This window comes from Capsicum annuum, chromosome 2 (genome assembly GCF_002878395.1).
Source record: "Capsicum annuum cultivar UCD-10X-F1 chromosome 2, UCD10Xv1.1, whole genome shotgun sequence".
In the NCBI taxonomy this organism is placed as follows: domain Eukaryota; kingdom Viridiplantae; phylum Streptophyta; class Magnoliopsida; order Solanales; family Solanaceae; genus Capsicum; species Capsicum annuum.
This window is the reverse complement of record NC_061112.1, coordinates 75435446-75449929: the sequence shown is the minus strand read 5'-3', so window position 1 is coordinate 75449929 and position 14484 is coordinate 75435446. Positions and strand designations below refer to the sequence as shown.

Sequence of the window (14484 nt, the reverse complement as noted above, 5' to 3'; positions counted from 1 at the left end):
ACTGGGTATGTTGTTGTTGTTGTATATCAACAACATAAGAAATATATTTCTTATCATGACAAATTACATAAATGAAGTTGAAATATCTAAGACGGTTCTCACGCACCTGCAATGGTAGGTCAAACAAGGTCACACTAATTGATGACTACTTGGAACTCTTAGCCTTCTTATCAGTTGCAGCAGCCATAGCAGCAGATTTAGCAGCAGATTTAGCCAGGGCAGTGGGCTTCAAGGCACTTTTGGGGTTCAGTGCCTTTCTGATCTTAAAAACAGCCCATGCAGTCCCAAAAGCATGCCCTGCAGCATCAAGCCCTTCACTGGTTGCCGCACCTGCTTCTTCTCCATACCTACAAAAAACAAGTTCACTTTTAATTCAAATCTGAACCATTAGAAGTCTTCATCTTAGATTATTACCCCACTGACACTTAGTTGAGTCCTTCCCACATGCACATACTATCATGAAGAGCAAAGAGAATGTGACAAAACAAATGATGATGTATGGCAATTGAAAGATGGAGGTCGACTACCATATGAGTGTCTAGTTTTGGTTTCTATTCTAATAAAATATCAGAAAAAAGTATATGTAGCCAAGATAACTAATCATTTACTTAATCATATATGTCAGAATGCTAAAGTAGGAAAAAGGTGAGGAGAAAACAGGTTTTTCGTTGAAGCATCTCTTATTCTACCCACTTAAGACGGTTTATTTTTCTTTGGCAATTTTTCAGGTATGTAAAGACAACCAAACTTCACCTGTGAGAAACAAATTCCGTCGTCACAGTGCCTGATGTAGACATCACATTCTTTCCAGCAACTTCAACGGCATCACATATTCTGCCTATTAACAAGAATATATGCATTAGGCTTCTTCCAAATTAAGTCATTAACTTATAAGCAAAAAACAAATAAATTGCATCTACCTGTGCCAAAGACAAATTGCATTGCAGTGAGAACCAGCACGTTTACTATAGTTACCAATTTTGAAAAAAAAAAAAAGGAACCAGCAAGTATACTTATGTTGAAACCACTAAATATCATGTTAAGAGTTCTCAAAATACATATTTACTCTAACTGAAACACCAGCAAAATGCATAAAGTTAATGTTCTCGTCACCCTTATGCCACTTGGCATCCTGTACGAAAGGAGTTGAGGAGGAAGCAGAAGCCACCCAAACATAACGCAGTTACTCAAAGTTGTCTGTTTGACAGCCCGAGTGAGGCTGACACGATTCTTTTTTTTTTCACGCAGAAAAGTGCTTCGACCAAGTTGTCATTATATCGTAAATCAGCTACAGATTCTGCACCTACTGGTGATCAACTCATTCTTGCCATGGAGGACAAAAATCCAAAAAACAAACACCAGAATCCAGAAACATATATAAAGAACTGAAAGTCCCCCTTATATCAATGACTTGCACTGCACTCTCCTCCATTCAACCATTGCATACCACTATTTTGTGCATGGCGGAGTTTTTGCTAAATTCCTGTAACATGCAGCAGCAGTACTTTGTCCAACAACAACAACAGCAACAACAAACCCAGTGTATTCCCACACAGTGGGATCTGGGGAGGGTAAAATGTACGCAGTCCATACAACTACCTCCGGAGAGGTAGCAAGGCTGTTTCCGATAGACCCCCGGCTCAGGACAAAGAATAATAAGTAAAGAATAATAAGTAAATTCATAATAAAGCATGAAACGCGTTGGAACAATAAAAATAAGGCACCCACACGGTAGAACCCAATACTAACAAACCAAAGGCATCCTCACCCACAATACCCCCACCCCAAAGCTCTCCTAGCTTCCGACTACGGCCCACCCGCAGCACTAACCTTCTACTCTTATCCGCGTCCTCCACACCTTCCTATCTAGGGTCATGTCCTCCGTCAGTTGTAACTGCTCCATGTCCCATCTAATCACTTCCCTCCAATATTTCTTCGGCCTACCCCTACCCAGCCTGAAACCATCGAAAACCAGTCTCTCACACCTACGAACTGGGGCATCCGCGCCCCTCCTACTCACATGCCCGAACCATATCAACCGAACTCCCCGCATCTTGTCCTCCACCGAAGCCACTCCAACCTTCTCTCGAATAATCTCATTCCTAAACCTATCACTCCTAGTAAGCCCACACATCCAACGCAACATCCGCATTTCCGCCACCTTCAATTTTTGGATATGGGCGTTCTTTACTGGCCAACACTCCGCTCCATATAACATGGCCGGACGAACTGCCACTCTGTAAAATTTTCCTTTAAGTTTGAGCAGCACCTTCTTATCACACAACACCCCCGAGGCTAGCCTCCACTTCATCCAACCTGCCCCAATCCGGTGGGAGATATCCTCATCAATCTCACCATTTCCCTGAATCAAGGACCCGAGATACTTAAAACTATCCCTCCTACACACCACCTGAGAGTCCAACCTAATTACCAACTCGTCCTCCTGCCTCAAGTCATTAAACTTGCATTCCATATACTCTGTCTTGCTCCTACTCAACCTGAACCCTTTAGACTCAAGTGTTTGTCTCCAAACCTCCAATTTATCATTCACACCTCTCCGCGTCTCATCAATCAACACTACATCATCCGCAAAAAGCATGCACCAAGCACCTCACCTTGAATACGCCGCGTTAAAACATCCATCACCAAAGCAAACAGAAAAGGGCTAAGAGTCGATCCCTAATGCAACACTGTCAGGACCGGAAAATGCTCAGAATCTCCTCCCGCCGTCCTCACCTGGGTGTTAGCTCCTTCATACATGTCCTTAATCGATCTGATGTAAGCCACCGGGACCCCACTCACTTCCAAGCATCTCCAAAGAACCTCCCTAGGAACTTTGTCGTATGCCTTCTCCAAGTCGATTAATACCATGTAGAGATCCTTCTTCCTTTCCCTATACTGCTCCACCAGTCTCCGCACCAGGTGAATTGCCTCTGTCGTTGAGCGACTGGGCATAAAGCCAAACTGGTTCTCCGAAATAGACACTATCTTCCTCAACCTCCGCTCTACCACTCTCCTAAATCTTCATAGTATGACTCAACAACTTAATACCCCTCTAGTTGTTGCAACTCTGGATGTCACCCTTGTTCTTATATAGAGGAATCACGGTGCACCACCTCTACGCCTCAGGCATTTTTGCAGTTTTGAAAATGTCATTAAACAATTCGGTCAACCACCTTAAACCAGCCCTGCCAGCAAACTTCCAAAAGTCCACAGGGATCTCGTCTGGCCTTATCGCCCTACCCCTCCGCATTCTGTGAATAGCCTCACTGACCTCCTCCACCTTAAAATGCCTACAATACCTGAAATCGCGACACCTCTGTGAGTGCTTCAGCTCCCCTAGCACAATGTCCCTGTCCCCCTCATCATTCAAAAGTCTGTGAAAATACGACTACCATCTTCTCTTAATATGAGCGTCCTCCACCAGCACACTACCATCCCCCTTAATGCACTTCACTTGGTCTAGGTCACGCCCCTTTCTCTCCCTCGCCTTAGCAAGCCTATACAACCTTTTTCCCCACCTCGCTCCTCCAACCCCGCATACAAGCTCTCAAAAGTTGCCGTCTTAGCAGCCGTAACTGCAATACTTTGTCCAATCTAGGAAAATTGATAGTATGTTTTTCATGTTTGGATAGAACAATTAGCTGAGAAAGGAAAGGAGGGGAATGAGAGAAGAGCGGGAGCAACAATGATTTTAAAGTTCTGATGGACTTTAGAAAGAGAACAGAAGGAGAGATGGAAAAGGCAAGGTACTGAAATGAAGATTGAATCTTGTATCACCTATATCTAAACAGCAAAACTAGGAAATTGAACTGGTTCTATTCGTACTTCTGTAATCTAAAAGGGGAACTTCATGAACAGAACTTGTTACAATTAGATATTGAATTATGCCATAAGAAACACAACGTATAACTTGTGTTGCTCCTATCTCTGTCTTTCATTTTGCATAGTTATGTGCTCTTAGATCAGATTAACATGAAAAAAAATAAACAAATAAAAAAAAAAAGAAGGGTGGGGGGTTGTGGGGGGTTGGGGTGGAGGGATTTTCTCTCCTATTAATCCAAAAATACAGATCAGAAAAGCCGAAGGCAAAACCAAATAACTAAGAGATTTCTTACCCTTTTCTCTCTTCTATGGACCCAGAAATTTGGCCAGATGTATTAGTATCAGCAAATCACCTAAGTACCAAACTCCTACTGAGACTCAAGTGGTTAAATATGTCCACTTATTGGATGATTACATATTTACTAAGGTTGGAGAATCCAATTTCCGAAAAGCTCTACATTCAAGTATTCCATGAAGAAACCCAATGAACAATAGATTATAACTGAAAGATCCATAATCAAGGGCTCCAAAGCCAGTAGGGGTGGGGTGTTCAAAGGAAACAAATAAACCGAATCAAGACGGAAAAAACCGACTAGTGATTTGGTGTTGAAAAAAAAACCGATCATAATGGGGTTGGGTTGGGTTTGAACTAGAGAAGGTCATACTAAATGGACATTATATTTATACAAATTCTATAAGTATTTTACACTTTGAAATATTTATTATTATAATGTAGTTTGTAAGTATTTGTTAGAATTTTCCATAAATCATGTTTCTTAACATACTATTTCAAGTTTAAACTTAAAATATTTGATGGTACAATAAGTCTTCCTATAATTATAGCTTATAAAAATCTAGCAACTCAAATAAAGCACAAATCAGACCATGTTCATTTTCATTATCTCTTATTAATAGTACTTCTTTTTATAGGTATTCATTATCACTATTGTTGGTGAGACTATATTTTAGCATAATGACATGACTTATCACACATTTTAAATTTTCTATGGGAGCATCATATAATTATTGCATCTTAGTAGGACAAAGAAATATTTGGGAAACATTAGTTACATGATTTACGTCGCGGAGACTTTACCGGAGAAAAACCTGAAAAATTGAACCAAGCCGAAAAAGACGAGATCGGAAAAAACCGACTCTTGTCGGTTTGATATGGTTTATAGGTTAAATAAACGACATAGTTGGTTTGGTTTGGTTTGGTAAATGAAAAACCTACGTACACCCCTCCCCACAAGCATAAATATTCAAATCACATAAGCTCAATCAATATAACTGGATCAATTTCAAATTCTTGAGCCAATGAACAGCTCCTGAGAAGAGCAGCTAGGACAAAATAACAAAGCTACTTGTAAAGATGGTCATGGTCATGTCGGAAATCAAGTTCCTAGAAATATGCAACTAGTGGATGATGTTGAGTACAATAAAGGATGCCCTTTTTTTTGGGATTTCAAAAATAGGAAGAGAAGAGTGTGGATGTTGCGCCACTAGCTCTTTTTTGTTTTCTTTTGGGGAGTGGGGATAAGTATGGTTCCCCCCCCCCCCCCCCCCCCCCCAAAAGCTCTTACATGGGTTATATGGAAGGATTGAAGTAGGAAAGCTTTTGAAGGGATTGAAAATGACTTTGTATTTGAGGTAGTCTCTTGTTAATCTCTTTGGTTCACATGCTTGTATAGATGATTGTGTGACTTCTATAGAGAAAAATGTTTTATAGCGGGTTCTCTACCTTCTGGTATAATGCTTGCATACAGCATTTCCTAATCATTTATCTACCTTATCCACCAAAGGAAAGGTGACTAATTTTCTGATTGGTTTACACAAGCTTCCTCTACAAATCCAGAATTCATGAAAACAAGTTCACTTTACAAGAGTCTCTTTTTGCTTATGTCATTTTGTTTGATATTTTTCTACAAGACAAGGTTAAATTATTGTTTCAAAGTTTCACGAACGGGTCTCTACTGATAGAGGAAAAAAGGAGGAAGTAGGAGTAAAGGAAGAGAGCAATATGAATCATGGTTGCTGATGTATATGCAGTGAATGTGCAATTCTATCAAATGATAACACTGTTTAATGAATTGATGTTTTCCAGTTAATCTTAGTTCATGACATTAAGACAATTAATGAAGATCTATAAAGGTTTATTCTTTTCCCCTCAGACATATCCTTGAAGGTTTGAACCCTACACTGTCTAAACATGATGTCTTAGCTAATCCATTTGACTGAGATAAATGACAATACAGGGATTACAAAGCTATGCTTGATTTTCTTTTTTTACGACCTGAAGCAGTTTGGGAAGACAAAGCAGAAATGCAGATAGCAGAACTTAGAGACATACAGATTCCACAAAAGAATAGAGAGAAAACAAAAGGCATGACTTACTAAATCCATCAAGAGTGGCAAGAACCATTTCCCCTGGCAGGAGGCTAAAGAACTTCTTTCCTGCTTTGGAATTTGCAATGGACCTAGTAAAGAGTCCCGAAACCTTCACAGCTCCAGATAGGACTCCAACTGCCACTTTCTCCGTCATTTTTGTTACTCTCTTAACCCTGAAAAAAACATCGACTAACTAAGTTCAAATTATTACATCGACTATTCAGATGAGTATAGATCTTCTTAACAGGACTTACGTTTCCATCAAAAGAGGTAGCTTAAGAAAAAAGAATCCAGGTTTATGATATTTTCCCTTTCCCAGTAGTGGAAATGAGAGACGAAAGTAAACTTTTCGAGACGCTTTTTTTCTGAACTTATCTATCATTAAAAATCTAATCGGCAGCTTCTCATGCTTCAGTTTTGCAGATTTTAGAATTTATAGGCATTTGCAGTAACAAGGAACATCATCAGTAATAGAAACTAGTTGCACTCAGATGAACCAAAATTTATCTTGGTCCAATAGGTGGATTTTCAGGACGTATAACATATTAAAGCTGAATAACAGTTTTAATACACTTATATCCAAAACAGTTAAGAAAGTCATATCAAAACTTCCATAGTTCAACAGTTTACTTGGATTGGAAAAATCTCTGAAACACCAAGAACATTTTCCATCATACTATTCTGGCAAGTTTGGATAATTGCATCACCTTCTTTCCACATTCAGAAACTTAGAAACCAATGTATCCTCGGATTTCTTGTTCTACATTCAACTGAAGAACATACCCAGTGTAATCCCACAAGATGGGTCTAGGAGGTTGTGTGTATGAAGACCTTACCAGTACCTTGGTAAAAGAGTCAAGCGATATATGTAAGTCATAGTTGATTACCTTGTAATGACTAAAATTAGAAATTTCACTCCAAGCACACTAATATCTCTCGCATCAATTTCCTTTCACTAAATGAAAGATTGTCACAGAAAACAAAAGAGAGCCTTGTGTGCACGAAAGAAAAAGGCTAAATTTTTCTTATTCAACACTTTCACTAATCACACGTTCAACTGACATTGACTCATCCCAATCTTTAATTACTAAAGGCAACAATGGGGGGCACCAAAATATCTCCTCTACTTCAATTTGCCTGCTTTCCCATGTGAAGAGAACAAACAGAAGCACTTCCCTTCACGTTATATACCTTCCTAGCCACTATACTTGATCTTACTTTGAAAAACAGTAAAGAACTAACGATAGATTATCAAACCGATAAAGAACAGCAGCAAAACAAAGATATATTTAGCTAATCAAAAGCAAAACTCGGCCAAATCCAAGAAAGGGCCATACCTTTTGATCCTCTTCAACGTCTCAGGACTGACCTCCGTCTTCGAACCTGTCTTAAACCTATTCTTCAGAACCTCATTCCCCCACTTCAATCTATCTGCAGTAACGTCTCCACACCACAAAATCCCCTTTATCAAATGCCCCGAGCCCGAAGCAACTAACTTTGCAGCCGTCGCATTGTACTCCTCCACATTAGGCGCCAATGTGGTCCAATACGCCGCACACCTCTCTTCCATCACTTGCTTCTTCTTCTCCGAGTTTAAATCCGTCGGTGACAACTCCTTCGCCATCGGTCCACCCAATGCCACCATGGCCTTCTCCTCCACTTTCTGAACCGCAAAGTTGCTGTAATTTTCCAAAATGCCATCCAATTCCTTCAATAACTTCTCCTGTCCTTTAGAGGCAATGGTTAAACCATAATTCAACGAGTCATTCCCCGACTCATCCTTATCCGATTCATCATCCTTGGGAGCTTGAAATGAGAAAAAGTAATGTGAATCATCGAGCTTCACGGCAGCAATGTCCTTAGTCAATGGCCATTGTATTTCATCTCCGGCACGAACAACTACAGCGAATATGTTGTTCCCTTGTCCGAGACGATGTATAGACAAATCTCCGTTGGCGAGTTCAGCGGAGTAGTGCTTGTCGATCAAGTGGAGAATGGAACCAGGGATGATAAGAAGAGTTTCTTCGAGGGTTTGAGGAGGGGCAGAGGGTGAATAACGTTGTTGATCAGGGGCAGTTTGGTCATTGTCAGGGAAGAGGTTTTCGAGACGGTCGTTCATGTCAATAGTTGGGTAAAGATTTTGACGAGGGGTAGTGGTAGAGGAGGAAGAGAGGATAGGGGTATTACGGGCAATTACTACTTGAGGGTACATAGAGGAATTAGGGTTTCGGGAAGCCATTGAAGAAGTGATCAAAGTGAAGGATGGAAGAGCAGAATAGAAGAATCGAAGCCGCGAAAAAATAAACACCAACTGGCAAGGGGGTAATTTGGTAAAACCACTTCACCAATATAAGTACTAATTGACAAAATTAGGGAAACTTTTACCATGGAAGAGGTTAAAGGGAAAATTTTACCATGGAAGAGGTTAAACCATCAAAATTGGATGAGGCTTCAATCTATTTTTGACACTTGGATAGTGGACTTATTTGCTATTTTTTTATCTTTTTTCTTATTTCATTTTCTTAATCTTTGTTATATGTAATTAATATTTAACCTCTAAAAACACAATAAGCATTTGATGTATTTAACACAAAAAAAAAAAAATTGATACGCTAATAAAATTGTTGAAATAAAAAACAATTTTATTATTTAACAATTTAAATGCATATAAATATTAAATTTAGAATTCAATGATTATTATTTACATGAATAAAGAATATATTAATTAGTCCTAATCTTTAACTTTTTAAGCAGTTATAGAGTTTTAATAAAGAATATCAATAAACATATTTTTTGTTAAAACAACTAAAACGCCTTTCAAAATTTAAATTGTTAATGCTAAAAGTAAGTTTAACGTTAAATATTTTTTAATAGTAAAAGATTAATTTAAAATATAAATTAATTTGTGGTTGTGTGGTTGCTCACTTTAGCATATAAATCTATCAGATCAGATTATTTTCAATAAATATAGATTATTTATTTAGATAGAATATGTTGATTAATTAGCTGATAAAAAAAATCACAAAATTTCAATAGGTCTTAAGCTAAATATATATTCAAACAAATTTTAATTTTTAAATGGCATTTCAAACTTAACTTTAAATAATACATATTTTCTAATTATTACCAAATCCACATCCAAAATGTCTACTTAGTTGCACAGCAAAATGAAAAGGAGGGACCGAAATAATTTTGTCCCATCAAAACTTAAACCCGTAGAAATTACCGAGTCCCTCAATTTATTTTTATTAGTTCATTATTTTAAAATAGATTTTTTTTTCCCTAAAGACGGTTATTGAGCTAGCTATATATAAGCAAACCACATGACTAGTTTCATAATTTCAGTAAAAAAAAAAGTCGAAAACTTGATTTTTTGAATTTTAAATTTTAGAATAGCAATTTTAAATAATAATGATTGAATTCTAACTTTAATATTTATATCATTTTAATCGTTAAATAATAAAATTGTTTTTTATTTCAACAATTTTATTAGGGTATCAATTTTTTTGTGTGTTTATTAGTGGTTTTTTTTTAATTAAATACATCAAATGCTTAATTGTGTATTTAGAAGTTAAATATTAATTAAGTATAAAAAAAAGACTAAGAAAATGAAAAAAAAAAAAGGTAAATGACATGAAAAGTAGCAAATGGCCCACTATTCAAGTATCAAAAATAGAGTGAAGCCTCATCAACTTTTGTTGGTTGAGCCTTTTGCATTGTAAAAATTTTCACCAAATTAGTACTTATATTGGTGACTAGTTAAGTGTACGCGTTCCACTCATGTACCTCGCTTCAATGCGTTTGATTTTATAAATTTACTTTGATATTATAAATAAATGACTTTGATTAATTAATAAATTTATGATTTTATTAAATACGAAAAAAACACTTAAATAGAAAATTAATATATTCATACAAAATTCTATAAAAGCATTAAAAACTACTTCAAACTAAATTAAAAAAGACTATCAATGATATCGAACAACAAAATAAAATCTTTAAAAACTTTTTGAATATGACTTATGGAGCAATTCATATGCCGTTAAAAAGTGTTAGAAGACAAGAAATTAATATTTTTACTATTATAGGGAAAGATAATATGCTACGTAAAGAATTTACCTAAAGTGTTATTTTTAGACACTTGCAATTTTGAAAAATTATTTTTCTACCTATTTTCACACATCTCTTAAATATTTCAATTAAACCACATAAAATTTATGAGAAGTGCTAATATAAACACTTTATTATGTGTTTCAGTGTTCGATTGAAGCAAATCATATTTGAGTGTTTGAATAAAATTTATCGATAAATTTAAAAAGTTGTCAACTTATTTCATCAATATATTTTATTATTGTATTTAGCTTATGAAAAATAACTTCTACTACTCTTCAGATCCCAAATAAGTCCTACGCTTGTCTTTTAAGACTTTATTTAAAAGATCGTTTGTTGTTCCAAACCTCCTTCAACATCTATATAAAGGTCTCTTGGTCATTCCATACGATCATCCTTTATTACATCTCCTCATATATTCTGCTATTAATATTTTTACTGTTAATAAATTAAAATATATACAATGACAGATTGTGCTATAAAGTTGATGGTTATTCCTCATTTTAGGCTTGTTGCTTAAGAACAACATTATTAAAAAGTGCAATTCACGTTTTAGAAAATATATTTATTTAAATAATATAAATAAATATGCACCGTATCTCATTTTACAAATGAAAAAAAAACAAATCTAATTCAAATTTCATGAAATTGAATTATTATTTTCATGCAATGTATATGTAAGAAATAAAGAAAAATATAAAGGATGATGATAATAAATGTAAAAAACAATATGAATCAAAATCAAATAAGAAGAAAAAAATAGAAGTGGAAGAGGGTATGTTTATTATAAATTTTGATCCTAATAAGATAAAATTTTAATTGATTTATATGTATTAAATATTATGATTTCTTGCCAATATCAAATTACTAAGAAAGCTTTACCTCAAAAAGGACACATTTAGTGAGAGGAAAAAATAGCTTCCATCAATCTTTTACCACTGACTTTTAGAATTTATGAAAATAAAAAATAAGAAATTAATAGTTAAAAGAGATGAAAAATATAAAATCCAAGACAGATAAAAAAAAAAATCTAATATACTATATATTTATCAATCTTTTAATTGTACTCCAAAACAAAAACAAAATCAACATTCGATAGTATACTTTATTTTTTCGAAAAAATCGTGCGTTAACTAAACTAATTCTTTGTTAACCAAAAATAACTCAATACTTACTTTTTTAAAAAAAAAAAAAAAAAGGAGAAGTGTTTTATTATCAAACAAAAGACAACCTAATAAAAGAATTATCAAAAAGTTTAAAATCAATTGAGCTACTAATTCAGTTGCCAATAAGAAAGGATGTCTATAATATAAAATTTTAATTATTGATGATGAAATTTTAGATTTCCACCTCTTTACCCATCCTTCATCTTCTCCAATATTCAGTACTCTTTCATTTGTTCCTCATTCAAGGGGTCGTTTGGTTGGAAACAAGTTATTGCGGAATAACTAATCTCGAAATTAATTATTTTGGGATTAGTTATCCTACCATAGTAAGGCACAAATGGTGAGATAAATAATCTCTTGACTAACTTTTCTCATCAACCAAACATGAGATAAAATAATCTCATAGTTTATCCTAAAATTATTATAATATATACCTCACACCAAATATTATAGTACTCCTTTAATTGTTCCTTAGTCAATAAATATTGAGACATTTAACGATAACGGTTGTCGCATGAATCAATCAATTTCTGCAAAAATTTAATTACAAAAATTAAATCATTAATTTATTCCACCTCTATTAGTTTTATGCAACCGTAATAATTTATGCAAATTAATTAAATATATACACACATATATAGTATGATTTGAAAGAATTGAATATGAAAAAAAGGTATGACTGTGGGAAAAACTATCAACTTTTTATTGGGGATTTTTTTTTATTTACGGCTGAAAACCTTTTATAAATAAAGCACATCCTAAACATAATATAATTATTTTTCATGATTACAATTACTAATAGATTGTTGAATATTTTTTTTCCTTATTTTTCTTACCATCTAAACCTAATATAATTCTTTTACGTGATTACAATTAATAGATTGTTGAATATTCCTTTTCTTATTTTTCTCTTATCATATATTTTAGGATTCATTAATTTAAATATTATAAATATAATTAAATAATGAAAAGACTATTTTATTAAAAAAAAGACTTTTAATAAAGTATAAAAAATTTAAATCAACTTTTTAAGACTATTCATATTTTTAATATATTATACAGATATAAATTATAGATTATAAATATAAATTATAAATAAAGGCTACACGCGTAAAGGTGCGGGGTGATTGTGATTTGGTAGTTGGCAGACAGTATAGGGAATTTCCCGCACAAGTGCCCACAACTCACTTGTTTTCTTTTGTTATTTACTTATTCAAAATATATGTGGACTTGTTTTCGATTGGATAAAATAAAGGTACTCCCGCGCTCGAACTCGGAACCAAACCAAGATTAGCCAGAAAGCTAAATAAATAAGTCATTTCTCTAATTAGTTATCAAAATAAGTTAATTAAAATAATTTATTATATTTTACATTAAATTATTAATAATTGATTAACAATCGTGAACCATGTAAGATTTTATATACTTTCTCCATTTCAAATAATTGAATTATTGGATATGACATACCTTTTAAGAAAAATCTTTTAGGACATAAATTGTAGGTTATTTTTACTATTATTCTTTTAATTATTTTTAAATTACTCTCCTAAAAAATGTGAAATATTTAAGAGTCTCAATAAATGAAAGGATAAAACTGAAAGAAATTTTCAATATGTCTCTTAAATAATGAATAATTCATTTATTTTGGACATTGAAAAATAATTTAACAATTCATTTATTTTAAAATAGAGGAAGTAAAACATAATAAATTCTTAAAATTTATAAAATATAAGAAAAACTTAGGTTTTGTATAAAGCTTTTTCAAACAACGTGAAATACCACTGTTTACTTTTTGTAAAACTAGTTTATAGTACTGCGTTGCGCGTGTATCAATCATTAATTAAAAATAAATATTATATATAAAATAAATTCTCGTGTGTAAGTCATTTTATAAATGTATTAAGCGTTAATTAAAAATAAATATATATACAAAATAAATTCTCGTGTGTAAGTCATTTTATTAAGTACAATTTTTTTAAAAGATAATATAAAATTTTGAAGATAAAAAAATTAGTTAAATCAAAGAACTTAGTCATTATATTTGTTTCCTATTTCTAGAAGCACTTTATTTTTATGAAGTGTTATTTTTATTCTCGAAATTTTATATTTTTATCAAAATTGAGGGCAATTTAGATATTAATCTTTAGTATGTTAGAAGTGTTTGGTCAAAATCAGACAAACAAATTCAAATGGAGAGAATATGATCTTTTAAAGCTATCTGAAAAAACTTCACTATGTCTTTTAGGATATTATAGTTCTACTAATTAACATGGATAAGTCAACTACCTTTGATGTCGCTGTGGTGAATTACTTGAATACAAAAACGAACAAATTACAATTGAAGTTGCAATATATGAAACATTAAATTCATGATTTAATTGACAAAAGTATATATATATATATATATATTTATTTTATTTAATTTTTTTTTAATTTTAGTATATGTATGTTACACTTGTATCTTACATCAATTAATTAACACCTCCTTTATAAATATAAAAATCATCTCGCAAAACTTCATAACACAAAAAATATAATTAATAGTATATTTTTTTATATATAATTTCTGAAATTTTAGACGATCATCAATAAGGTATTATAATGAGAAATAAGGAGGAACTACGACTAACTTTAGATTTGAGAAACTTTCATGTAAAGCAAAAAAAGAAATCCAAAAGCATTATATTTCCACTCAATTTTCTAAGGTTTCAATATTCTTTAATTATTGTTTTCATGTTTGTCTTTGTGTGCTACTTCCTATCAATTACATTATATCTTTGGTGGATTAATAACAAATATAAAGTAGTTACTTGCCTACCTCAATTCAAACTTTTTAATCCAAGAATTTTCACATTATAATTGATTTAATTTGGCCTGTCTTGATTTCTACAAATCTAATTGAACACTCATACGTCACTAATAAACTACAACAAACTAATGCATAATCGAGATTTGAGATATCATAATAATAGCATTAAACATAAACTTTAGGCAA

General features: G+C 33.2%; 1 protein-coding gene across 1 annotated transcript in view; it reads right to left on the bottom strand.

The window, feature by feature from the left end:
* LOC107858565 (protein EARLY-RESPONSIVE TO DEHYDRATION 7, chloroplastic) overlaps positions 1-8636 on the bottom strand; it is a 13214-nt gene extending 4578 nt beyond the window's left edge. The window contains exons 1-4 of the mRNA XM_016703296.2: positions 7551-8636; positions 6220-6386; positions 754-838; positions 107-347 (exon numbers count right to left, since the gene is read on the bottom strand). Of these exons, the coding sequence (XP_016558782.2) occupies positions 146-347; positions 754-838; positions 6220-6386; positions 7551-8452 (1356 nt within the window). The 5' untranslated portion in view covers positions 8453-8636 and the 3' untranslated portion in view covers positions 107-145. The remainder of the gene's footprint in view (positions 1-106; positions 348-753; positions 839-6219; positions 6387-7550) is intronic.
* Between the last annotated feature and the right edge of the window lie 5848 nt (positions 8637-14484).